The sequence below is a fragment of the Aythya ferina genome (assembly GCF_964211825.1).
Source record: "Aythya ferina genome assembly, chromosome: 5".
Taxonomy (NCBI): Eukaryota; Metazoa; Chordata; class Aves; order Anseriformes; family Anatidae; genus Aythya; species Aythya ferina.
Window position 1 is genome coordinate 43,165,036 of NC_140301.1, and position 25,821 is coordinate 43,190,856.

Below are 25,821 nucleotides of genomic sequence, written 5' to 3' on the forward strand. Positions count from 1 at the left end.
GAGGGGGAGAGCTGTGGGGTGCTTCAGCCTCTGCTCCCATTGCTGCCAGCTGTGCGGGGCTGTCAGCGGTGGAGAATCCCTCCTAGCTCCCTGCCATCCTAGCTCCCTCCCATTTGCATCTCCATGGCTTCGCTAAGTCAGCTGAAACCAGACCCCAATATACAAATATCCACCTAAGAGTCAAGGGCACCCAAAAATGAAGGATGCAGTAGAATAACAAACCCCCTATTATATGTTTTCCACTCCTTGAAATGATTGATGTCATCAGGCTTTTTGTGGAGTAGCACAGGGCAGGGTTGGAGTCTGGCTTTCTGCGTCAGCCTCTGCAAAGCTCCAGCTGTTCTGCCCTCTCCTGGAGCATTCCTTACCTGCCTGGTTTGTTAGGGAACCAGAGATGGCCATTAAGGAAAGTTTCAGAGGAGGAAACAGGAGCAATCTTATTGATTACTTCAGGAAGAGTATTAGGGAGAAAGTGTAAAGGACATTTGTGTAATACAATGCCGAAGAGCTAAGCAAGGCCAGTATGACTAATGGAGAAAAAGAGGAAGAGGGAGAAAGAAGCTAGCCAAGACACGCAGGAAATAGTGGAGAGTTTATCCTTTGAAGCTTTTCCAAAACTGTCCGTCTAAATTTCTCTTTGTACTTACAGTGGACTCCCTGAGGGAGCCAGTCCGTGGTGCCGTGGGCATCTCTTCACTGTCTCAGTCCCTTTCCTGGATGGTCTTTGTGCTCTTGGGAACCACTCTGCCTTATCACATGCCTCAACCAATGCTTTCTGAAGCTCTGCGCTGGATTTTTGGCAGGACATTAAGCTCTGCTGTGCTATATCAAGCCTTTTGTGCTTGCCCATATTCCCTTCCGGGATTCAGCATCTCCTGCATCCTCCACCCTCTGTGGCTCAGCCATTCCAGTTTGTGTTTGGTGCTGCACAGATCCAATCTGTAATGTCTCTATCCCTCCCTCTCAGCTCTGTGTTTGGAGCACAGCGAACTGCAGGGTGTCCCTGCACAGGGCCTGTTAGGCTTCCTGCTCTTGGGGTCTTTAGTGTATATGGCCCTGAAGCGAGCAACTGAGCGTTCCTGAGAGCTGTGTCAGAGGCATAACTCTGTCGGTCCCTAAGGAAAAAAGCTTCAGGTGAGTCCTGCCTACAGCACGGCTTGTGGGGGCCAGGCTTCAGTTCCTAAGTTTGGGGTGAGCTCTGTGGATTTGGGGTGGCAAGGAGAGCTTTGGGGCAGCAGCTATAACTGTTCACAAAGGCTTGGCTCAGCCTCCTTGTTTGGGGTAGTCGGTTTCTCATAATGACCAGGCTGCACCTGGTTTTTTTTTTTTTTGTTTGTTTGTTTTGTTTTGTTTTGTTTGTTTTGTTTTGTTTTGTTTTGTTTTTTCGTTTTTTTTTTTTTTTTCAGAAAAACAAAACAAAACATCAGTGCAAGCATTCTGCTTTGGATGAAAGCAAGCACAGCGTGCATTACAGCTAAAAACAAGGATAAGGAAGGGATAAAAAAAAAGCCAAGTGAAATATGGGGTCCTTTCCCATGCAGAGAGGCTGTTGGTTCGTGCCCTGTCCCCGCGCTGCCCGATGATGGCAGCCAGGATGTGGCACTCAGGGAAGGTGACAGGAGGCGCGGGGAGGCTGTTTGCCCTGTGGTGTAAAGGGGCCCCCTCTGCTGCCTGCTGGCAGAGGTTCGTGCGTCAGTCACTGGGTAGCTGCGTACCACCAGGCAGCAGATAATCTCAAGTGCTGAAAGAAGAAATCCACTCCTTGTCAGGTCCCATCAGCGTCCCTCGCATGACGCCCCAATGCTCCGTAAAGCAGCACAGGCTGCGGGTGAGGCTAAGCGCCGTATGTACTCGGTAGCCTATGGCAGAGCGCCGGGAAATGCTGCGGGTGGTAACTGCCGAGTTAAACCATGAAGATCCTGGGAGGGATTTTCCGTGGTTAGATAACCTGTAGGCTCCAAAGCCCGTCACATCGGAAGCTTGAAATCAGTGGGCCTGGCCAGGCCAGGTGTCCTCTCATCTTGTGGAGGAGTGGGGAAGCCAGCAGGGAGGGCACCACGACAACTCTCCCATACTGCTTCAGCTGGTCTCGTGCCCTCGGGCTTCGGGCCCAAGTTCAACATTCCCTGCAGCATCTAGCAATGCGATTTTGAAGGCACTCGGGAAAGGTACTTGTTTCAATAAAGACAAGTAGAAACTGACATCCTATTATAATGGCACTTTGTGGAAAATGAATTTCCCTACCAGAGCCTCGTGGTGTAAAAGTTTGCACATGCAAATTTTAACATCAAGTATGCGACTCGCTCGCTTCTCATACATACCTATTTTCATTTTCATTTATGGGGCAATAACTTTGAAAAGCACACATACAAACAAAAATTGTGGTAGAATGAGCCCATAATAGAGCTTTCAATAAAATGAAGAATTGCTCAGCTTTCCAGTAATTTTGTCTGTTTGTTGCATTTTGTGCAGCATTGTCTAGCTGCCTGATTCTATGGATATCTAAATCTAGTTTCTCCCCGCGTTTATCCCCTTTTTGCAGAATCTTCTTATAATTACTAGTACTTAGCAGAAAACCTGAATTCATGCTAAAGCATTTAATTAGTCAAAATTGTGTAATAGAAGATTTCTTCCAGATACCACTTAATGATCATTAGAAGGTCTGATTCAGCGCCCACTTAAGTCAATTGATGTCTTTTGTTGACTTCAGTGCATTGTGAATCTGTCTCAGTGCATTCAGAAATGTGAAGCTAATGGCTACAATAGCAGCAGGAAATACTCTCCGTGGATGGCCAGCCTCTGTGGTTCTCCATTTGCTTCTGTAATGGCCTGCTGAAGTTTTGTATAAATGTAATGAAAGGCTACTTTTGGTGAAAAAACAACTAAATTCAGAGCTGCAGAGGAAGATATTTTAATGTTTCATCATTTAAAAGCTATTTTTTTCCACTTACACGCTATTTATGCTCCCATTGAAATTAAGGATGCAACTGGTACAACACGGAATTGCTTAGATATTGTAGTGGCTTAAGTTTGTTTGGAAGAATGATATCCTCACAGCAGTGACCCTGGGTCTACTGTTATTTGTATAAAACTATTTCTATTTTAATGCTGTTCTCTCATTTCAAAAATAGCCTTTTTATTCTGTTATGGAAAAATGTGAAAAAGTGACTTAGATGGGCTTCACCAAAGCCAATCTTTTTTCATCATTTTTAACTTTCAGTCCCACATGAGCTTCATGGAAGCAAAAATACGAAAGTAATGAAATCCTGGGGTCTGTTCATGGGATGTTTCTGGTATGGCAAAAACGCAGACTTTCCAGAGAACTTGAGATTACTTTCTTGCTGTTTTGTACCTTTGTTTTTGCCAATTCAGCTCAGTGAAGTGGGTTGAAATACTATCACAGTGATTTACTTTGTACTTTCCGTGCTCTCATCATGGAAATGCAAATTACTCTGCAGCAGGCCAGACACTGGAGAAATTAAGTATTTTGGTACAAGGTTTCCAGCCAGAATTCTAGCCTGAGGAGTTAGATAAGCATCCAAATCTTTGCATCCTTTGAAGTTCTTCTCAAGTCAGAATAATTTTGAACTTGGTGAAAGTTCATGTCCAGATTGAGTTTCTAGTAACCAAGGGACGGTCTTGAACATTATTTCATTAATTACTTCAAACCATAGCAGGGTCAACGTTAGAGAGCTTGAGTTTCAGATGAAAGCCTGCCTCCTCTCCTGCTAGGCACCATTTTGCTGAGATTAGGATAAACAACACAACAAATGTACAGCCTGCAGGGCTTTTTTCTCCTCACCAGCACTGCAGCTCCTTCTCAGGTCACCTTTTTGAACAATACAGGAGTCACCGGTGTCGATGGAGAAAGAGAGAGCTTTGTAGCGTGCTGCTGGTGAACTTCAAAGCATCCAAGAAGTGTCATCAGCTGTCCTCCAGCTTTTGGGGCATAGCTGGTCTTTGAGAAATACAGCTCTTAATGACGTGCCTAGTGCTTAGGCAGATTTGGTGGGTAAAATACAACCTGAGACAGCTTTCCAGCTTGTTTTTCAAATACTTACAGCACCGCATAGGTGATGGGTGACCCAATTGTTACTGAGCATGGGGATACAAGAGAAGAGGAAACTTCCTTCATCACTGACACACGCGATGAGGATGGCACACGGCTCCCTCCACCTGCTCTCCATGCCTTGTAGGTGAATGAGCACCCCGGCTGTCTGTGGTGTGGAAGGCGAGGGAGCAGAGCACTTGTCGTCAGAGGAAACTGTGCTGATGAGATGGGCTTAAACCAGAGAGATGCGAGTTCCTCTGGGGGAAGAAGGAGGGTGAATTAGAGGCAGAGGAGAGGAACCGGAGCTTTGCGTTATTCCTCTAAGGGTTGTGTTGCCCTCATGTTGCTCTTTGTCATTAGCTGAATCACTGGAGCATCCTGTCAAATCAGCCTCCTGCATAGATTTTTAAAGCCCCTAATTGGCACCTGCAAGGTTACAAGTTAGCAGAGTGCCTCTGTTTGCCCTGCAAAGCCTTTCACAGCTTTTCCCCCAGCGCCAAGGCACTGGAGTGCTTCATGGTCGATAACCCACTGTGACATGAGGCAGCCCAGGCTATCGCTGGGATCCCGTCACATGCCCTGGTGTTTGTGTGATGCAGAGGGCTCCACTTTTTTTCTTTCCCTTTTAACTGTTATGCAAATGTTTCTCCATGTTTCCCATTTAGCACAGTTTCTGAGCCTCCCTAGACGTGCTATTCCGAGCTTGGCCTGCTTTCTGATAATTGCATCTGCATCCAGGCAAATGCCCCTGCAGGGTTTCTCTGCTCCCCCGGCCTTGCCAGCTCTGCTGGACAGCACCCTGCGAGGCCAGGGCTGCGCAGAAAAGGCCTGCCAGCAGCTGGCACAGCTCTGGGGAGGAAGGCAAAGCTGCCTGCTGCTTCAGGCCTCCTTTTTTTTGTATAAAGGAGGTTCCTTTCCTTTGGCACTCCATCTTCCTGAGCAGAAAACCACTACTGAGACTCCCAGTCGGTGTCCAAGCCCTACCAATTTCTGGCTTCTCTGGGGGAATAAGAGCCAGGAGAGCCCCCCAGTGACAGCACCTGCGGGAGTCATGTCATGAGTGTGGTCCTTTGCTGCCTTTTGGGAACTGTTGTGCCTTTGGAGGGGAGAAGAGGAACAGCACTGCTGGAAGGGCTTTGAGGATGATCTTTTACCAGATTGCTGTTCAGAGAGCACTGTTGAAGTGCAGCTACTTCTGTCTTGCCACACAGTGGCCAAAGCCTGAACTAGAAGTAAAGTAGTAACACTTCCCCTTCATAAAGCCCTGAAGGCTTGCACAAAGGACTTGCAAAAGTCCTACTTGGACGAGTAGTAGGTTAGTTTTATCCCTGGATTACAGCTAGAGAAGGCAGCAGGCTGTGGAAAGCAGGCTTCTGCCTGCGCTGGGGAGTGCAGCACAAGGCTGAACTGAACACGTTGTGGGGAAGCTCTGCCACAGGTGCAACAAGCCGGATGCTTTTTGCATACCTGAGGTTGGAATTATGACCTCTGAAGCTGTATTTCCTCTCAGGATTTAGTTTCCAGGAAATTAAAAATATGCGCAGGACCTTCCGTACTCATCCACTGAAAGTGATGAAAGTAAAGTAACTCGGGCTATTTCTTTGTAGTTGGTTTCTTGCGTAAGTATGCAGGTGGGAAGTGTGTATTTGCTTCCCTGTCTGATATTCTCTTATTGAACACAGGCCATGCAGTGCTGTAACTGAATTCCTTTCTCTGAGCAGCAGTCATAAATCACTGCCTCATCTCTTGCTGTAGGACAGCCACCAAGCTGGGCCCTGACTGGATGCTGCCATCCATCACTCACTTGGTCTGAACATGTTCCACCACAGCACCCCCCAAGAGGTTTTCAGAAGTGAGTCTCCAGTGCAGTCAGAGAGCAAATCCGCAGGGAATTTCATCTTCTGCAAGCAGGAGGTGCCCAGGAGGGAGAATGGGGTTGGATGCTCACTGCCATAGCTAGTGTGGTGGTCCTGTTCCCCTTGAAATTGCTGGTCTCCCTCATCTAAAGGGCATTTTGCTGTTGGAGTTTCAGTTTCTGAGTGGTTACGGTGCATGATGCTGATGTCTGAATCGGTACCGCTGAAGGATTATTATGGGAGTGGGTGCTGCTTCTGTTTGGTTTTTCTTCTTTCTTGAAGCAAATTCAGCTTACACAGCTCTCTGCAAATATCAGTGCATATCTCGTAGGGGAAAAGAGTAACAGGTCTTTTAGAGGATGAGACAAAAATGACATAAAGGAGCTCTCCTCCTGTTGTTTGTTTGTTTTTTTTTTTTGGTGGAGTAGCTGTACAGTTGAGATCTACCCAGCTCTCGTTTTCTACTTTTAAGTGGCTTTGATCTAAGTGCCAGTCATGAGCCAGTTATGCCTACAGAGCTGTCGCCATCAGGTACTGCACATACACTGAATTCACGGCAGTTGTGGAAGCGCTGACCTGTGTACATACACGTTGATGTGCTGAGGCACATACATGATTCCAGTAGAGCCTCCTGCTACACTTCTCACCAGTTCTTGAAGTAGCTTCTTCCAGAGATCCTAAATGTGGATGGAAGTGGATCTGCCACATGGCTTTTAAGTCTGCAGCATGTCTTTGAAAGAATAAGACTGATTCATGTGCAAAAACCCTTTCCTCCATCCTGATACACAAGGAAGGTCAAGTTTGATGTTGGAGTTGCTTTTGTTGTTTTTGTGTGGTGGTACCAAGGAAGAGAGATCTGCGGCGACAACCAATGTGCCAGGAAACCCTCATCCTCTTCACAGTGCTGGAAAACTAATGCCTTCTGAATTCCCATTGAGTATCTGACTTGCACTCAAAGAAAGTTGGCTGTGTTCAGGTTTAGTGGAGGATGACATCTCAGAAAATTAAAGGACATCAAAATTAAGGCACAAGTTCCTAATTACTCGTCTGATCCCTGCTGAGGAGGTGTTCATGTGTGGTTTTGTAGTTTGTTCATGTTTTGATTGTTAGGATAGATTGTTAGGATAGCAGCTTCAGGACAATGTTATTTAAAGGACTGGAAAAAAATAAAAAATAAAAAAATAAAACTACCTAGTTGTTCGTGTCTTCATCTTTAGGTCATTTTCTTGCCTTTGTGGATTCCTGGAAATTTGTCATGCCTGACTGTGCATTGCTTAGACTGTGTCTTGTTGCAGAGTTTATTTCGGTTATCTACAGTCTCCGCAGTGCTACATTCACTCCCTTCAAGTTAGCCTAGGTCAAATCAGAGAGGTTACAGTGTGGCTTTGAGCAGCACAGAGCAATTTTGCTGGCAGCCGAGGAATTGCACTGACTTCATCTCTAATGAAAACCCTTAGTAAATTCAAGTTCAAAACACATTGCAGTCATGATAGGAATTTTGGGTAAGAACAAGACTTGTGCTAATTACAGGGACTTAGTCACAATTTATTAACTCAGTGTTAAAGACACGCTCTTAGAAGTAGCCGTGCTTAGACAGATTGGGAATTGAGAGAAAACACGGTCTTATGCTTAAGGCTCTGAACACCGAGGTTCCAGTAATCGGGTTTAATTTCTTGTTGTGCCTAGTACTTCTTATGTCACTTCTTTTCTTTCTTTCTCTTTCTGTGCCTCAGTTCTGCAGCTATTAAATCACACTGCTCTTCCACTCTTTGTCTCCCCTACATACACATCAAGTTCTTCAGAATGGGAATGTTTTTGTATTAGTGGAGTATGCAATACATAGTGCAATGCGGCCACTCCTGTACCTGTGGGAGGTCAGGAGAGCCCTAAATGCCGTGTTGGAGTTTCCATGCTTCAGGAATTTGTCACCGCTTTAAGTGGTAAGGCAGGAGCAGCTTTGGATGCTCATCTAGCTCCTGCCGCTGACTCCCTTTGGTAGATTTGGGACTCTTCTTTAAACTTTGGCACTTCGCTTTTTTTCTCTCCTGCAGGGCAAGGAGTGCTGAGGCTGAATAAATTACTTTTTCTTAAAGTATTTGATGGCTAAACGTTATACATGGTTATAAGTTGAAGAATCCCCTGCATATGTAGAGGAGTGGGAAATGGATAAATGGGAAAAAAATGTGTGGCGATATATAATACATTCTAATACCTCACTTCTAATCTTCTGTATTTCTTTTTGTTTCTTCCAGGTGGAGCGGGAAATAGCCATCCTGAAGTTGATAGAACATCCCCACGTTTTAAAGCTGCATGATGTTTACGAAAATAAAAAATATTTGTAGGTATTACTGGCTTTTGCCAGAGAAAGGGGAAGGGAAGGAGGAAGGATGGGAGGGAGAGGAGGGTTTTGGACTTGGTGTCACATCCAAAAGAATGGGGGGAAAGGGAGGGTGGTCCACCCTCATCTGGTCTCCATGTCATATCTGATATTTGAATGAGGAAGGAACAGTCCGTATCTTCTTGGCTTTTCTCCTTTTCTTCTTTCTACTTTGCTTATATGCTCTTTCTACTTAAAATGGAGGAGAGAGAACAAACCAATTTTTACTATCAAAGAGCAAGAGGAGAGGAAGGTTTGTACCTGTAAGATCTGGAACCATTTGGAATCAAATTGTTAAGTGAATGTTTTGGATAACCTCCCTTGCCTAATAGTCTTCACTGAATCCCTTGACTCTCACTGGCAGTGTTTTAACTTTGCCACCAATAATAAATTTCGGTTTTGAGGGTCACTGAAATCTCCTCGTGTTTCGGCAGTAAGAGTTAACTAGCAAAGCCTTTCTTTCTCAGATCATTGCCAGTGCCAAGCAGGGATGCTGCCCACAGACAGAATCATTTTAGCTTGACAGTGCACTAGATATGTTGAATCTGTTGTCAAACAAACAGGCCACATTAATCTTGGCACAACAGGAAAAAAAATCAATGCTCTCCAAATGGAAAAGGGCAAACCAGTAGGGAACTCAATGTTATTTTCAGCTTTTTAACAGGTTATTGCAAGTAGAAGAGAGTGTTTAAAAAAAATTAAACTATTTTTAAGAACCACCATCCATCAGTGACCTCTCCTTAATGTCACAACACAAGAAGGGAATAACTGTTTACCCAAAGAAAGTGTGCTGAATGGAGGTAACAATCCCTCGTGGACTTTTCAGCCAGCCTTGTTACTGGAGCAATGAATTCCTGTTCTAGGAAGTGAGGCCTCTGTGCCAAAGGGTTAGCTTAGTAGAGCAGGCAGTAATTTCTTTTGGATTTCCTGTCCTCCTCTGGGGCAGCGCCTGCCATTTGTGGTGAAGTGGGGTTGCCAGAGTGCACTCATGCAGGCACGGGGTGGAGGCTGGCTCAGATGCTTTCTGAGCTGGATGCTGAGCGCTCTGTTCTCAGTGGCACAAATGGTCATGACTCCATTAATCCTGGTTTGCCCCAGCTGAGGACGGAGGCCCAGATGTGATGGAGACTGCTGTGTGTGCAGGAGAAGGATAGGAAAGGGAAATGAGGCTTAACAGTCAGAATGTTGTCCTTTAATCCAGAGAAGGGGTTGGTGCCATTTGTAAGAGTACACACCTCTGTGTTCTGCTTTCTGTGTGGGTTGGATAAGGCCCCAGGCTTTTCTTCAGTTAAGAGAGAAGAAACATTCTTTGTGATTCTTGTTTATTTGGATGTTGCTTATTTTAGGTGTACACACACACACACACACACACACACACATGCCCTAACCCAGCGTGCAGGTGATGTGTTCCAGGTAAGTGTGGTACACCCATGTGGTGAAGACAACATAGGAAAACCTGAAGGACAAAGGCCATGGTCATCAGTTGGGGTGAGGAGAGGGGTTATAGAGGTACTGAAGCTTTTTTGTTGCTCTGAACACCAGTGAAGTCAGCAGCTGAGCTGAGCAATCTTTCTTTTCCCTGAAAGGCTTGGGGCATATTTTGCTCCAAACAAAGAATATCTAGTGCTCAGAGCAGTGGGGATGGTCTTACACCATGACTTCCAAAAAATGACTGCATTTCTTGGCAGACAAGTTGTCTTCTTGCTGAAGATCACCTTGTAAAGGGAAGCATCTCATATCTTTAGGCTATATCTGGAATTCCTGGCTTCTAAAATATGTTGGGCTCCAAATCGGGCTTTGCCAGTGACACAAAGTCATCTTCGTGCCATTGCTCCCGTCAGAGCTTTGTCAGAGCTGCTGTCTGCCTCTCCACACTAAGGCACTGAATTCCTCTGCTGAAAGACACTAACTCCCTGAAAGTGCCAGTGACTCCTAATACATTTCATTTTTTATTAGTCACTATTTTAAAGAAAGGGCATAATGCAGAGCTGTTGCCAAGCCTTCCTGTTCAAAATTAGAAACAACCATAGTCTTGGATAAAACTAAGAGTTAGAAGAGAGTGCCTGTGGAGGGGTGAAGTGTGTGTGGGATGAGAAGTGCGTATGCATGTACTTTCCCAGATAATAAGACACGGTGACCTCTAGTTCTCACCAGCACCAAAAGAAGGATAGCTCTCTGGTTGTGGCAGCACCTTTCCATCATGCCTGCCATCTCAGCAGTAACGATAGTGGCATGGTTTCAGAGGAGCTTGTGAATTATGGGTGATATTTCAGATGCTAGAGACTAATCACGATGCAGCACCAGGGAGTATTTCCTCGATTAATGTTAATTTCACAAATCATGTTTGACTTTTGGTTTATGATTTAATTTGTGACAAGGTGCTTGAGTAGATTCCTAATGCAACCATGAATCAAGTCCTTTTTCCACTGTGTATTTAACACTGAGAATGAGTTTCAAAAAATAATAACAAAAATTTGTTAGCATATCTGTGTTAGCCTAGCAGTCATTTTTCGTTTGGTTGGTTGGTGGTGGCGGGGTTACTGTTTTTATCAAGGTGGTTGGAGAGATAGAGATGATTATGAGGCCTAAGACTTGGAGCTCTACATGCTTTATTTTGAGTTGTCGTACTTAACTGTAAGACTGTGGACTGCAATTCTGGATACAGAGGGGAAAAACGCAGCTCAACGGCAGTTCTCTGTGTGTGTGCTGATACACCACACCAGATACACATTATGTTGGCTAAAATAGTATTATTGCAGACAGTTGTTCTATCTTGTATTTGTTGCATGATCACACGGACAGCCTTTAAGCAAGATTGGGACCCCACAGTAACAGGTAATTTAGAAATAGCTATAGGCAATCTGTGCCTCCCTGCCTCCCAACAGATAATGTTAAGGGACAAAACAGCCTGGAAGGATGGGCAGGGAGGTCATCCTCCCATTTTAAAGATAGAGAATGAGGCTGGTGTGCGGTAAGCCCAGAGTACTCTAACAACTTACATCGCTTATTCATAATGGGGAGTGATCAATGAGCTGCCAAAATTTGAGTGTGCACCAGTAATTATGACTAACCAGGTTCAGATGGTCAGGAATTGTAGGGGAATGTAAATAAACTAAGGGAAAGAGCAAGGTAACAGCAAAGCTGAGTTTTAGACATGTTCTTTAATGCACAGTGGAGGGGAAACAGTCCTTTAGTCTTATGGTTTCTGTGTGGCAAGTAAACCACATTAACTGGGGTGATGGTCCTCTTTCCTCTGTGCTACATATGGAAAAGGTCTTCCCTGAATTGGCCCCAGATGGAGTTTTGTGTAGTAGAGAAGGGAGGAGTTTATACGTTATTAACAGCTCTACCACTGTGAATGAGCATGAGGTTCTCGTGAACAGACGTTGAGGATTAAATAAGAGGAGAAAAAGCTGCATGAGTGAAGGGTATTTTTAGGAAGCAATGTTACATTTTATCTTTAGATCTCTTATAATGTACATTTATCAGTAAATTCAGCTTTCCTCGTGGACTTACAAAAGCAGTTGTCCCACTGTTGGAGGAACTGTTTGCATGCAACAGAAGTGCCATCATAGAGTCGAGAGAGAAAGGACCTTCCCTTTCCAAAGCAGATATGTCACACTGATACAATTTTGCTGGAGAAGTCCTGACAGAGCTGGCATTATCTGTTCAATCTCATTTCATCATCTGTTCGGTTTAAATTAGTGGAGTTTTGGCAGGGAGTGGGAATGAGATAGAATAAAGACATCCTTGGACCATTCCATGCCCTTTTCTTGTGGATGTTTCTACTAGTAATTCTCGACTCCCTTTCCATCAACATGGCTGTATATATATGAGTAAATTTCTACTCACAGGTGCATGTAGATATTTGTATATATATGTATATATTTATATCCAGGCATTTTTAAATTTTTACACTTCTGATTTTTTTTTCAAATTTTGTCGGAACATTTATTTTAATCTCCCTGTTGTTCAACTTGATCAGCATTTTAAAGAAGAATCTGTTTTGAGAGAAAGAGTGGACATCAGAATATTGGCATCGTCTCCCATTCTCTGAAATGCACCACGCATTCATCAGCAATTTTTCCGAGCACAACAGTTCCCCTTCTCATCGTTCAGCAGGACTGTGCTATCACTGGGCAAGTGCCCAAGCCTCGTTGCGATGTACACAACACGCCACCTCCTGATATCAGAGGTGAAGGTGCTTCCCAATGAGCCAGATAACAAAATTAAAATGTCCTCCTACCCACGCACAGCTCACGGTTCTGGCTTAGACAAGACCAGCTGCCAGTAGGTGTCAAAGACTTACAGCTCTGGTGCTGTCTGCAGAAGCATTCATGCTGCCAGTCCTTTCCTGCAGGGTTTTCCTGTAATTCTGTTCCTTTTTTGTTAAAAACTAATTGTGAGGTGACAGAGGATGCGAGAAAGAGAAGAAAGGATTCTGCTTGTTCTTTTGTTATCGGTAGCCCAGGACTTTGGCATTCGATCCATCTGTGGGGAAAAGCTGTCAAAAGGCAGAAGGAGGGTTCAGAAAGTTGGAGTGGCTCCAAGGGCTCAGCACTGAAAATTAATTTCTTGATAGGCGTGTTTCTTGGTAGTCTGGTCATGGGGGGTCAGATGCTGTGGACACAGGGAAAGAAAACAGAACATGACTGGAAGACAAAACGATGTCCCATCTGGGCCACGGTTAGAAATGAGAGAAATGTTCACAACCAGCCACTTTGGCCCCTTTTCTTCTGCTGCCGAGGAGTTTTAGTACTGCCAGGAATTAGAGGCACAGGGGTGGTCGGAGTTGGGAGCGGAGCCAGCATGTGTGGGGCTGAGCGCCGCAGGTGGGCCTGGGGCCGCGGAGCTGGCGGGAGGCCGAGGGGAGCGGGTGCTGGGCCCAGGCTGGTGTCACAGCCTGCGGGATGCCAGCCTGGCACAGGGTGGTGGTGGTTAAAGGTACAGTCCGTGCTACACGGCCTTAATAAGCTCTGCCCAAAAGCCTGACGGTGTGCTCTGCTCACTGCCTGACACGTGAGGTGGAGAACAGCCGTAGTGTTGGGCCTCTTGGCCTGGCGTTGGGAAGCAGGCCCTCAGCGCTGCAATGCCCTCACACAAGCAGTGGTGAAGAAGAAATGCAAGTCCACATCCTCAGAGCATTTAAGGGCTGAGATTCTCCTTCAGAGAATTTGTGTTTACCTTTGGGTGTATCTAGGCCTTTGTCATTAAAGGAAAGGCCTCTCAGCTCTCAAGAATAAACCCCAGAAGTGTATGGTTGCTGGCAGACTTGCAGTGGTGAGCCAACACGTCTCAGCTCAGCCCGTCCTGCACAGAGGATCCCTCTGCTCTCTTCCATTTCGTGTGCCCATTCAGGAGACGCTGTGGTGCCTCGGCACGAGTGGCTGCTCTCCATGAAGGCAGTGCTTGAAACACTTTCCATCCCCAGTAAGTCACAGGTACAGAGCGCAACAGCGACAGTTCCTGCTGCCTCTCTTTCCTCTCCAAAACCCCCACTCTCTGCAAGTCCAAAGAGAATTAGCAACCCAGTACGATCTCTGCTCAAACAAGCAGATCACAGTTAAACTTGTCTTTTGGAAAAAGAAATCTAATGCATGCACATTTTCTAGAAGGCAAGGAAAAAAATAAAAAATAAGGAGTTCCTGGTCCAGTGCCAAATTAGGGTTTAAAAATTCATGCCCGCCATAAGAATTTATATAACTTCTGAATAATTTATAGGCTGCGCCAATAACAAGGGGCTTAATATCTGATAGAGATTATTTAATCAATAGAAAACAGTGCAGGAAAAAAGCCGTCAAAGAATTACAGCTTGTCAGTCAGGGCTGGGCAGCTTTTAACCCTTCCTCTGCTATTCAGATGTTGTTTCATATATATGTATGAAAGGGTGTTTTACAAACGGAGTGGTAGCATGGGAGAGGAATTGCCAGGACTTTCTTTTCTAGAGGCTTTTCTTTGGCAGTCTGTCGTTCCAGACAGACCCCTTGCTGATTCACCACAGCTTTGAAATGTGTTGAGTTTTCTAGCTCTTAGCTGAAAGTAGTTAGTTTTTGATGAGTCATCTGCTGGGGATTTTGGCTTCCTGCGAGATGGTTCACACTTCAACAGGATTGGTGCTGGTGCTAGCAAATTACATTTGTGGTGTGGCTCTTTTGGTTTGTGTATGATTCTGTGGCTGATCTTTGTGGAGTAAAGCAAGAGCTTTTTACATGTACGGACTCTAAGAAGTATAGGGACAGGAAAGAGCTAAAGATGTATCTGTTTTTAAAGGAGATTCCTTCTTGACTTGTGTCCCTGGCCTCAGTAATTGCTTGGACATCTGTGTCAACTCTAGATTGTCTTAATCTATGCCATGTTCCCTTGTCTTCATATTATTATTAGCATGATTTTCATATAATCATCATCCATTAAATTATATGACAAGAGTAGCTGAACATCTCAGTACATATGGTCATTTCACAAAGTTCCTTACCCACAGGCATTGTACCACAAAGCAGTAAACTCCTGAGCATGGAGGAAGTAAGCAGGAACTCCACTGATTTTCCTTCTTTTTGTCTGTTTCTTATCCTGTATAATTGTATCTGGGTTGTACATCTTGTTGCAGTGCACACCTAAGTTGTGCATCTTAAAAGCTAGCCAGCCCCACATGAATACCCAGTCTAATTTCTGGCATAGTAAAAGCCCTAGAACATCACCCAGTGGTGACTAAATTCAGGCACATGTAGAAGACCATCCTACTTGTTTAGGTTTAATTGAGGTTGTGCATCATATGGATAAATACGGTACCATTTAATAAAAAATTGAATATTAGCTGCTACCCTAACAGGCAGCTAATCACATGTCCTGATGAACCTATTGCCTGACCAAAACAAGAAGCTGCATGAATTGACTACCATTCCTAGAGCACCAGAGACTGTTCTTGTTACTTGTATTATTTTAGCATTTATAATACTTACCTGAAATACCTTGTGTTTCAGTATGAGCTTTCATCAAAAGATCTCTATCCATTTAATGCTTTTCTAGTAATAAATACATTTGTATCGCCCCAGAGGATCTAATTTGTGTAGCTGTGAATGTCTCATAAATTTTCTTCATCTATAAGGCTGAGAAAACAGGAACTGCATACCCACACTAGGATGCATAGTGATGGGCTGCTGTGGGCAATCCCATCTGGCATGAATTTTAGTATTTCACACCATTCCTGCTAATGGTTTACAGACAGCTTTTCATCTTCTACAAATTGTAAGTGGGGTGTCTGGTTTTGTTGTTATTATTCTGCCATAGATATCTGGTAATGCATGATCCTGGTGTTTTCTGTGCCAGACGGTCTTTCTTTAACAGTATTTTTCCAGGCATTGCTCAGAGCCAGCCTGTTTATTTTGTTGCAGCCTTGCTTTAGAGGTAGCATGTAGCAGTGTTGCCTCAGTGGGAGTACTGTGAGTTAGTTCTCAAAGTTCCCCAAGGCCTGGGCAGAGACATCCATTAATAAGGTGTAACATAATCCACCAGGTGGGAAGGAGAAACCGTCATGTCTTCATGGCTCCTTTAAGTGATGTCTTTGTAGTGTTGCAGCACAAAGGCAATCTGGTCATGCAAAAGACCTCTCTGTGCTGGCACTGGACAAGAAGGGGGCAAAGAGAGAATCTGTGCACCAGCTTGGAATTCAGATCACAAAGCAACTGCTGGAAACCTCACGATGGGCAAGTCAAGCTGTTGTCAACCATTACAGCAAAGAACAGTCTTCAGGAATGAGCTGAAGAAAAACAATGCCGTAGCTCTGTGGTTAAGAAGAACGGTGTCCTTCCAAGAGTAGGGGATGTTGTGAAAGCACAGAATTATTTGCCTGGAAATTTTAGCTAATGCATCGAAATTTAACAAAAGGAGGAGACAGAGGAGACATGGAAGGAGTGGTCAAAGCAGAAAGCTAAGAAAATCATATTGCAGTGATGATCCTACACCTATTTTGAATTGCTAGTAGTAGGGCAAGAATATATCAAAATGAAAGAGAAGATGATAAATTAATCAGTATAGAAGTTACCTAGCTAAAATTAGACAAGAATTTTTAGCATTTAACAGCCTCAAGTTGCACCAGGGGAGGTTTAGATCAGATATGAGGACGAATTTCTTCATGGGGACGGTGGTCAAGCATTGGGACAGGCTGCCCAGGGTAGTGGTGGAGTCCCCATCCATCCCTGAAGATGTGTGAAGATGTGGCACTAAGGGATGTGTTTTAGTGGTAGACAGTAGGTCAGGTGGATGGCTGGACTTAATGACCTTGAAGGTCTTTATTTATTTGGGAGGAAAGGAAGAAAACTGTACTGACTTTTTTATCTGAAAACAAAAATTTTGCAAGGTTGTTTGTTGGCTGTTTTTTTTTTTTTTTTCTTTTGTTTGTTGTTGTTGTTGTTTTGTGATTTTTTTTTTTTATTTTTTTTTTTTGAGTGTTGGGGCAAAAGCTTTTGGTCTTTTAATATCTGGTATTGGCATCCCAAATCTTAACAGCCGTGGCAGGTAGGCAGCAGAGTTGGATATCACCAAAAATATGGTGGATTATGTTTGTTTTGTTGAATTATGTTTAAACATGTTGTTGATCATCCTATATTTACTGATCATTCACAGGGGAAAATGGATCATTCACTGTGTTTATAGGAGTCCTACTGACACACAGGATTTGGAAAAGACTAAAATGATTTTTAGGGAAGTGTTTCAGGTGCAGGAATGATGTGTCACTGGTGGCCTATAGGCCATCATAGCCTGTGATCCTCAGCATACAGGCAATTTGGGGTAATAAGGAGGACAGGTATAGTGTGTGGGTTTTTTTGTTAAATTTCTAGTCTAAGTTGGAGAAGAAGCCATAGTCAGCCATGGAGAGGCAGCTGTAAGACAAAGAGCTGTGAGGTCTCTGCTGGTTCCGGATACAGACATAATCTGAGAGGTGCAAAGGTGGTTTAAGGCCATTTCTTTATATTCGTCTTGGCTACTCCATCTTTTTTACATGCAGAAATCGTCCCTCCTTTGCGGTACTGTTTGGTTTCTCTTATTATTTGTTTACTGTTTGGGTTCCTGAAAGAGTAAATAAAGTGAAACAGAAAGAAGGAAGAAAGCAAAGAAAGAAAGGGAAAAAGAAAGAAACTAGTATAGGGTCATTACTTTTCTAAGCTGCGTGCATGCTTCTGATTTGGTATGTAGTGGGTCATATGAGGTTAGGAACTTACTAGCTTTTACTGGGGAGATGGTGATGCTGCAATGCAGATGGAAAGATGGCAAAGGGAGTAGATAAAACACAGCTGCATGCAATCTCTCAGCTCCACTCCAGCAGATGAAACCATTCTTACATTAAGCATTTAGCTTCTTTGTCTTGAAAAATCAAAGCGTTGTCTCATTGAGACTCAGAATCTTCACCGGGGATGTTTTGTTTCATATCTTGGCTTGTGGCCGGGGCATGAAGAAATACCATGCAAGCCTTAGGCCTTGGTGTCCTTATGAAAGCAAGCTGTGGCCTGCAAAAACTTTTGCAACCTCTTAAAGAATATATCTAGTGAGAAAAATCCTTGATTGAGAATTTATTTTTAACACCATGTGCAATAGGCTTCATAGCAAGCTGCAGAAGCCTGTCGGTTTCCCATTTTTGCAGTCCTAGCAAGCAGAGAGGAAGCTGGTGGGGACAGCATTGAGTAGAAGGGGCAAGAGACAACAGGGACTAAGCCCAGCTCAGATACTGGGTGACTTTGTAAAGAACAGGAGGTAATGCTCACAACAGTTGTCCCATGTGAAATGCAAGGATAAAAAGAACTGGTGTGCGCCCAGAGCATCCGAGAGGTGAGAGCTAAGTGCTCTTATGGAGTCTTTTGTCCTAATGTAGCCCCTGTCTGTATTATCCCTGCAGGTGGGGTGCCTGCTGCCAGCCTTGCCTTTCCTTGAGCCTTCCTTGCGATGGCAATTACAGAGCAGGGTTTGTTCCATTTTTACAGTGGGAAGACTGATGCCATCAGTCTTACGTAGGCAGGATTTAAAAAACACTTCTTTCACCTGTAAGTCACTTCTCATCTTCTAATGTAATAGGAGAGTAGTGCTGGCAACATTTCTGGGTTTTTAGAATTCGTTCCCTTGCTCTGAAAAAATGGGAAAAACAGTAGCAGAGTGAGATGAGAGCATGCCGTATCTGGGAAAGCTAAAAAGGGAAGGAGAGACACAGGAAAATACTTTTTACTGTTTTCTCCCCTGCAGGCTCTATGCTATTTACCTTCTCCTAGGTCCTCCAAGAGCTGGCACTGGCATGCTTCCAATCCCATAGCACTTTACACAAGTAAAGGATTTTAGTCACTGGTGTGGACTCAGGAGATCCAGATTCTCCTCTGTGCCACAGATTCAGGAAAGATTTTGTGTCTGTACTCCTTATTTTCCAGCCTCTGGCATAATGCTTTTCCTTTCATTTGCTTTTTCTGTTTGGCTTAAAAGCCTTTCAGAATGTGTATGTTTTTCCTTTATGGAGTTACTCACATAAAAATAGAGAGAGACAGAAATATGTATACATAGTAGTGAGTGGGGATTGGGTAAGCTGCATGGTGGTGGTTAGATCTGGTGCAACACTTGGAAATGTTTAAACCCCTCTCGCTGGCCTGTTTGGAAATAGCGTGTGCACTGACTGCTGCTGTGCCCTGTCACGTGCCAGCAAAACCTTGGCTGGCACCGAGATGGAGGCAGGTGCTGAATGGTGTCCTTGTTTAATCAAAAATCTCCTAGTTGGGGGCTATCCTAAAAAAAAACACAGCACAGTTGTACTGGAGGGAATAGGTTGGCGGGTGACCAGCTGCAAATCTGAGCTCAGAAATGCTGGATGCAACATAACCACATCGTACTCGTGGAACAATCCCTGCAGCATTTGTTTCTTGCACTTGACCACTGGGGAGTGTGTTCATCGTCCTTCTAACTCCTGTCACGTTAGGGGCTTTGTCAGATCAGGATACATCGTCGCTGTGCTTCTCTATGTCCCTTAACTTGTCATAGGCACAAATCTTTTTCAGATGTTCTCCCCTGTTCACTTGCATTATTATATCTGGTGCTTCTGGGTGGCAAGCAGAAATGAATAACCTTGTAAATGCTCCCTGTCTTTCAATTTGTTTTATTTTTTGTACAACATGTCAGTGCATTTTTGTTGAGTGTTTTTAATAAGATGAAGTTGATGAAAATAAATTGCTTTGCAGTTCCTGCTGTGGGTGACAGAAATGCTGGGTCTGTAATTTTCCAAAACCGTGCATTTGAAACCAGTGGAGATGGTTTTCTGTATGCCTGTAACTGCAATCATCTTCATAAAATTCCTCCCAGGAAAAGAAAACAGCTATCAATTTGAATTTCGGGGGCAAGATGCACTGCTGTATCCAGGTTCTGCTGGGCACAGTGAGAGAAGGAGCTGTCAAGGAGAATTTTAGGATTGATTCTGTGCCAGGTTTGGGTCTGCCATATGGGATATTTAGCCAAATCTGTCTCTAGTATGAGAGGGAGAATGAATTATATAGCAAACCCTCATAGGAGAGTGTCTGTGAGCTAGGATTTGGAAAGCGAGGACTGGGACTTGAATTTGTGGACAGCCCAGTGCCCATGGCTACTGCATGTCAGCTCTCTTCTGAGTGTTTCAGTGTCTTGCTGAAAAAACACAATGCAAAGGAAAGGTGATCTCCATATTACCAGGCTGTACTCAGCAGCCAGTCTGGCCAGTACCTATCTCTTCCAGGAGAGAAGGTAACCCAGATATTCCAAATGTGATTTTTGAATTGAGATTTTTCTCTCCTTTACTCATTTTAATGAAAAATTGCCAATAATGACATATTTTTAGAACCGTTTCTATCTTGTTAGGAAGCGCCGAAAATATAGTTATGGTTCCCTAAAATTTAGAAATTCACTTTGTTGTCCACATTTTTGTGCTTCCATCCTACTCACCTAGCTGTCAAGGCAGTGTTAACGTCCGTCCCTTGCTGCATTCTCTGCTGCATTCGTGTAAGAAAGGGAGATGCTCTCAGATGGCTCTGGGGCTCCAGGAAATGCTGTCTCTTTTTCTGGCTGGGATGTGAAACGTGGCTGGTGCACAGGAGATGCTGCTGAAACTGGAGCTCAGGTCCCACTTCTGCACCTTGAAGGCTGATGCCATTATTGTTAAGCCAATTTTACTTTCCTCAGACCATCTTGTACTCCTTTCCCTATTCCATCTTCTTGGAAACTCTGAAAACAGGAATAATTAAGCCCCCAAGTTTATGAACTATTCCCATCTTCCTTTCCAGAGATTTCCTTGAAGATTACATTGCTTGAGGTACAAAAGGACAGTATACTGGATTAATTTTGTTATTGTCCTCTCAAATTTGAAGAGTTGGATTAATACGAGTAATAAAACTACTTTGCTGTAAAGCAAAGCCTTGAGCAATGGGGATCATACTGCACATACTGACCAGCCCGGTCTGTTGTGCTGACCACACTGAGCCTTGTTGGCATAAGAACAGAGATGCACACTCCACATTTGGAAAAAAAGAACTCCACTTCTTGTTTGCAAGTTTTCCAGTGATGGCTCTCAAACAAACTGCCAAATGTTTGAAAGCCCCGTTGTTTTACCGCCTTACAGAAGTCACCTTTCCAATCACCTGCCTGGCCACGCAGCCCTGAAACTGACTTCAGAGGAGCTAGGCAGTGAAGGGGGAGTGTGGTTCTGCCCCTCTTATAGAGCTGAAGGGCATAAAAGCCAGTCGAGCTGCTTGAGACAAAGGACAAAAGTGAATTTTCAGTTTTAAAAAGTCATTTGTTGTTTATCATTGTCATTCCAGACCCTGAGCAATAAAACCAAATAATCTCACTGCATAATTTTTCATTCTATATTAGAATAGTGTATGCTGGGCAATCAGGCAAGGAGACAGGAGAGCTCAGAACAGCAGTGGAGATGGAAGAAGTCTGTGGAGGTTTCAAGCAATCCTCTTGCCAATAGAAGTCTACGGTTTAGTCCAGATTATATCTAATTTATTTTTAAATGTTTCAGTTGATGGTGTTTGTGCCGCTCCCTTAGGGAAACTATTTCCATTCTACTATTATGCAACATCTCTAGAGATTTGTTTTAATAAATTTTATTAAATTTGTTTTATTTTTTATAAGTTTTCTTCTGCTTGGCTGCCTTTCATTACACCTGCTTACAACAGGAAGATGGTCCTTCCATGGCAAGTCCTTTCCCTCCCAAAGATTTCACTTTTCTCTCTTTGATTGCTGAGAGTGCTGTGTGAGGACTGGGGTTTTCTTCTCTTGCTCCTAGGCCCCTATTGTGCTGCATTTATTCACTCAGTTCTTCACATGTGAGTTTGGGGGGAACAGCTGCTCCAGCAAATAACTGCTGTTCAACAGCAAGAGCTGAAGCCCTTTATTGAGGCTGCACACATGTAGTTCTTTTGATCTTTTCTCATAATTTAAACTATTCACCTTTTTTTCTGAACTCCCTCTAGTTTGTTGACATCTGTCTGGTTCCCAGGTGTCCAAGACAGAGCAGTACGTGAGTGCAGCTTTGCCAAGGCTGTTTTATAAAGTCTGTCAGCTCGGTTAGGGGACCTGCGTCTTCCTGGTATGCAGCCTTACTCCACAGTAGGTATAAGCACATCAGCGTATACCTGATTATTCTCTTCTTCCCCTCCTGGTTTCTTGGGTCATTTTTGTCTTCCACGTTATCTCTCAGTAGACTATCAAACACCAAATCCAACAAATCAGTGAAGGGCTGATTAGTTTCAAATCATTTGCTTGTCTAAAGTTTGCAAAACCCCTGTTAATCTGCAGGGGCACCTGTGTTAAAAATATTAATCACCCCTGATTTAAAATTTTTAATCTTCTTCTACTGTTCTTTCCATAAGTGTTCTCCTTGGCCGTGTGTAGATAGAGGTGTTTATATAACTGTGTGTGTGTGAGAAGCTGTATGATAGTGTGATTACAAAATCCTGGCTTTGTTTTTTTCTAGGTATTTGGTGCTAGAACACGTGTCAGGTGGGGAGCTCTTCGACTATCTTGTAAAAAAGGGAAGATTGACACCAAAAGAAGCCAGGAAGTTCTTCCGACAAATCATCTCTGCTTTAGACTTCTGCCATAGTCATTCAATATGGTGAGTACAGCCATTTCCAGCAGGTGTTACCTGTCCATAAAAGCACGTGTTAAAGGCATCTTATTTCTTGACACTTTTATTTACTATTAAGTAACTGATGTTGTAAAGCTCTAAAAGTATTAAGTGCTGGCATATTTTAAATACATGGCTGTACCAGTGAGAGAGAGACCTTTCATGGAGTACGTTGTCCTTCATATTTCTCACTGGAAAAGAATTCATTCACAGGGAATGCTTTAACCAGGAAAACCAAAACCATCAGGGAAAAGCTGTTTAATTTCCATCATTTGTGGTGACACTTGCTAATAACTGAGAATTACAAACAGTATTTCAAAACGAGTCCCTGAAGAAACTTGGGACAGTTACCAATACAGACAAGTCGTTTTATGGCATCCTTCAGTTTTTGGAAGCCCTCTGGCTTTTGGCAACTTTGACTGAGTCCCTTCTGGGCATTTGAGTCATTGTTGCCTTTAATTTCCTTTCCAGTAGGGAAGAATTTCCTTGATCTGACTGCAGTTGATATTAACTAGCTCCATCAGTTGATTTAGCCATCGAGTATGGGTTAAACTGTGCATTCAGGTGGTGGTTTACATTAGACCAGTTTCCACTTCATCTTCAACAAGTTTAGGTAATTGAAATTATACTGAAATCAAGTTGTTATGATCAGTCTGAGCACGGAGTTTCTGTGCAGCTGCTGACCTGCTTATTTCTGAGAAATGCAGCTCCTTGCAGTTAGATTGGCTGGGGGAAAACATTTACATTATGTCTGCGTGGCTGCTTCTCCATAGCCACAGCCAGCCACAGATCTCCCCTCTCCAGGAGGCCAAGGGCTGCTGTTAGATATTGCAGCAGAAAAATTTGCATAATCACTATGTGGCTACCTCTCAGTAACCATACAGTGATTTCTGTACCCCCAGTTTTGTACAGAGAACTCCCAACCCAGATGTCTGCAGCACAAATGGCTGCAGCAAAAATGGATGCCTAAATATTTCACTCGGTCTTTTAGCCTGCTCCCTTTATGTCTCTGACTCAAGTCAACATGCAATATTAATTTGAAAGAGAGCATATTTCTAATAAATGGAAAGGGAAATAAGAGCCTTTCTAGAGGACATATTAAGAAGAGTATACTGTTAGTGGAAGCAGTAGTCCAAAGATGGTCTGGGTGGGAACATCCTGAGGACAATGCCTACCTGGCACAGGCAGGTTTGTAATAGCCAGAGAAATTTCCAGAGAAACTGAGAGCAGGTTGTTTGCCCTGACTAGAGTTTGCTCTGTTGGCACCTTGGAGGAGTTTTGCTCTATGAATTCCATAGTTTTTCCTCTCTGCTAATCAACTGGTTTGAGGGATCATGACCTCATAATCAGTACAATCCTTTGTAGGCTGTACAAGTGTAACTTTTTTACTACTCTGACTGGGCAGTGGTTTGCATACATAGGTGTTTCTGTGCCCTGCTTGGCTTAACACTTAGATACCCAATCCAAGAACACTCAAAATATGTTTAACTACATCTGAAGAAAAGTGATTTGCTCTTTCGAATGAATATGCCAGAGAAATGTGATTCACGGTTGGGATAGACATTTCTCAGAAAGCATATGTATATACACATACATGCCAGTCCTTTGGGCTTGTGTTGGGCACCTCTTGATGTGTCTGACTTTAATAAACTGAGCGAGGGTCGCAGTGAGGCTGTCACCATGACAGACAAGCACTTCTGGAGGTTTAAGGGCATGTGGAATTTCCAAGGCAGAGTGCACATTTCTCTTGAGGAGTCCATTTTCCTCTATTAAATATATTGGATTGTGGGCAGTAGTCTTGTTTAGAAGTAAATCCCCTGTCTCCTTGCCAACTCCCACTTGACTAGCATCTAGTGCTGAATAAGCTAGCAGTGAATCATAAGCTCTCCTTCCCTCCCGGTCACTCTGAGTCTTGTGTGGTCTGTGTTATGCTAGGCTCTGGGTGATATTCTGAACAGTTATCATTAAACCCTTTTTGAAAATCAGAGCGTGCATAAATGTATTTGTGTGCGTGTGTGTGAGAGTAAAAAACTTAATGTGCTTTCCTAAGCAATGAAGCCTGACCTTGTCCTGTCGTGGGGCAGTGAAATGACAAATCATCTCATCAGCCAGGTTATCCAGTTATGACCACATTGAAAAATGAAGGCTTCTGCTTTGGTTAATGACTAAACGTGGGTGCCTGTAACCCACTGGCAGGATAGATTGATAGCCTGGTGTCCCCAGACCCATATCATCATCCGATCGTCTTCCATTACCTCCCAAAACACAGAAATATCCATGGCTTGCTTTTACTGCAGTATGTAACCACATTCAGCTTTCCCTGCTCAAAATGTATTGATGCGTCAGGATTCCTGGATCAAAGAATCAGAAAGGATTCCCCAGTGCTCCCGTCAATAAAAGACTTCTGCTGCTTCTGTGTGGAGAGATCACCTGTGTCTGAGAAGGTGTCTTCAAACAAGCAGCTCAGACAAAGAAGCAAAATAGGTTTGGAGCTTCAGTGTGTTTGCATGTTGTTTAAAAAAAATGCAGGAGCTTTCTGTTCCTCTGTGTAGTGGAAACTGGGGACAAAGATTTGAGGTAGCTCGCTCCGAGGTGCAGTTACTTAGGGAGTTTTGTTGTGCATTTGGCCATGGGGGGAAGCTCATAGGTAACCCGCTGGAGGGTTCTTTAAGGGCTTCCATGGGTGGCATAGCACCCATTTAAAAACAAAACAGATAGTGCTGTGCCAAGACATTCCGTGGCATCCTGCAAACAGTGTGTGCGTTACCTTGGTGCTTTCCCCGAGCTAGCAAGCAAACCGGTGAGCTCAGTGATGCAGCATCACTGCTTCTGCTCCCAGCTCGGCGAGCTCCCAGGGCTCTGTGCCGTGCTGCAGCACACAGCGCAGGCACGCTCAGAGGCAGTGTAAGAAATGGCAGAGGAACCTGGGGTCCCTTGGGCATCGGTGTCAGACCTTTCTAGCTTGGGAGGTTTTCTCTGGATGTAGCTAATGATTTTTTCCTAAGCTACCAAATGCTGGGTGCCTGCCCTCTTATATCAGGATCTTTAAGTTGTCTGGGCTGGATGCCCCAAATCGATAGCCCTTTTGCATAGCCTGCATCCAGAGCTCTCAGCTAATTGAGCACCGCCTATATTTTCCGCAAAAAGCAGTAGAGGAGCACGTACTGGGGTAGGTCTCAGATCCTTGCTTTCCTCGGGAGGAGGCTGTTGGGTGCAGCGAGGGAATGGATGCTGCAGCGGGGAGGTGGGCGCGGGGCAGGGGAGCTGCGGGTGCCGCATTGGCTGCGGGTGACATCACCGCCAAGCGCCGGGATTGGCCGCGGCCGGATTTTGTGCGCTGGGTTTGTGCTTTGGTCAAGCTCATATTCGGTGCCTCTATCTCACAAGCTGACAAATAAAAATATGATTA

General features: G+C 44.1%; 1 protein-coding gene across 3 annotated transcripts in view; it reads left to right on the forward strand.

Moving 5' to 3' along the window:
• The window catches only part of BRSK2 (BR serine/threonine kinase 2), a 300,200-nt gene that overhangs the window by 184,573 nt on the left and 89,806 nt on the right, over positions 1 to 25,821 (forward strand). For all 3 annotated transcript variants that reach the window (XM_084520597.1, XM_084520598.1, XM_084520599.1), the window contains exons 5-6: positions 8,160 to 8,245; positions 22,260 to 22,400. In XM_084520597.1, the coding sequence (XP_084376723.1) occupies positions 8,160 to 8,245; positions 22,260 to 22,400 (227 nt within the window). The remainder of the gene's footprint in view (positions 1 to 8,159; positions 8,246 to 22,259; positions 22,401 to 25,821) is intronic.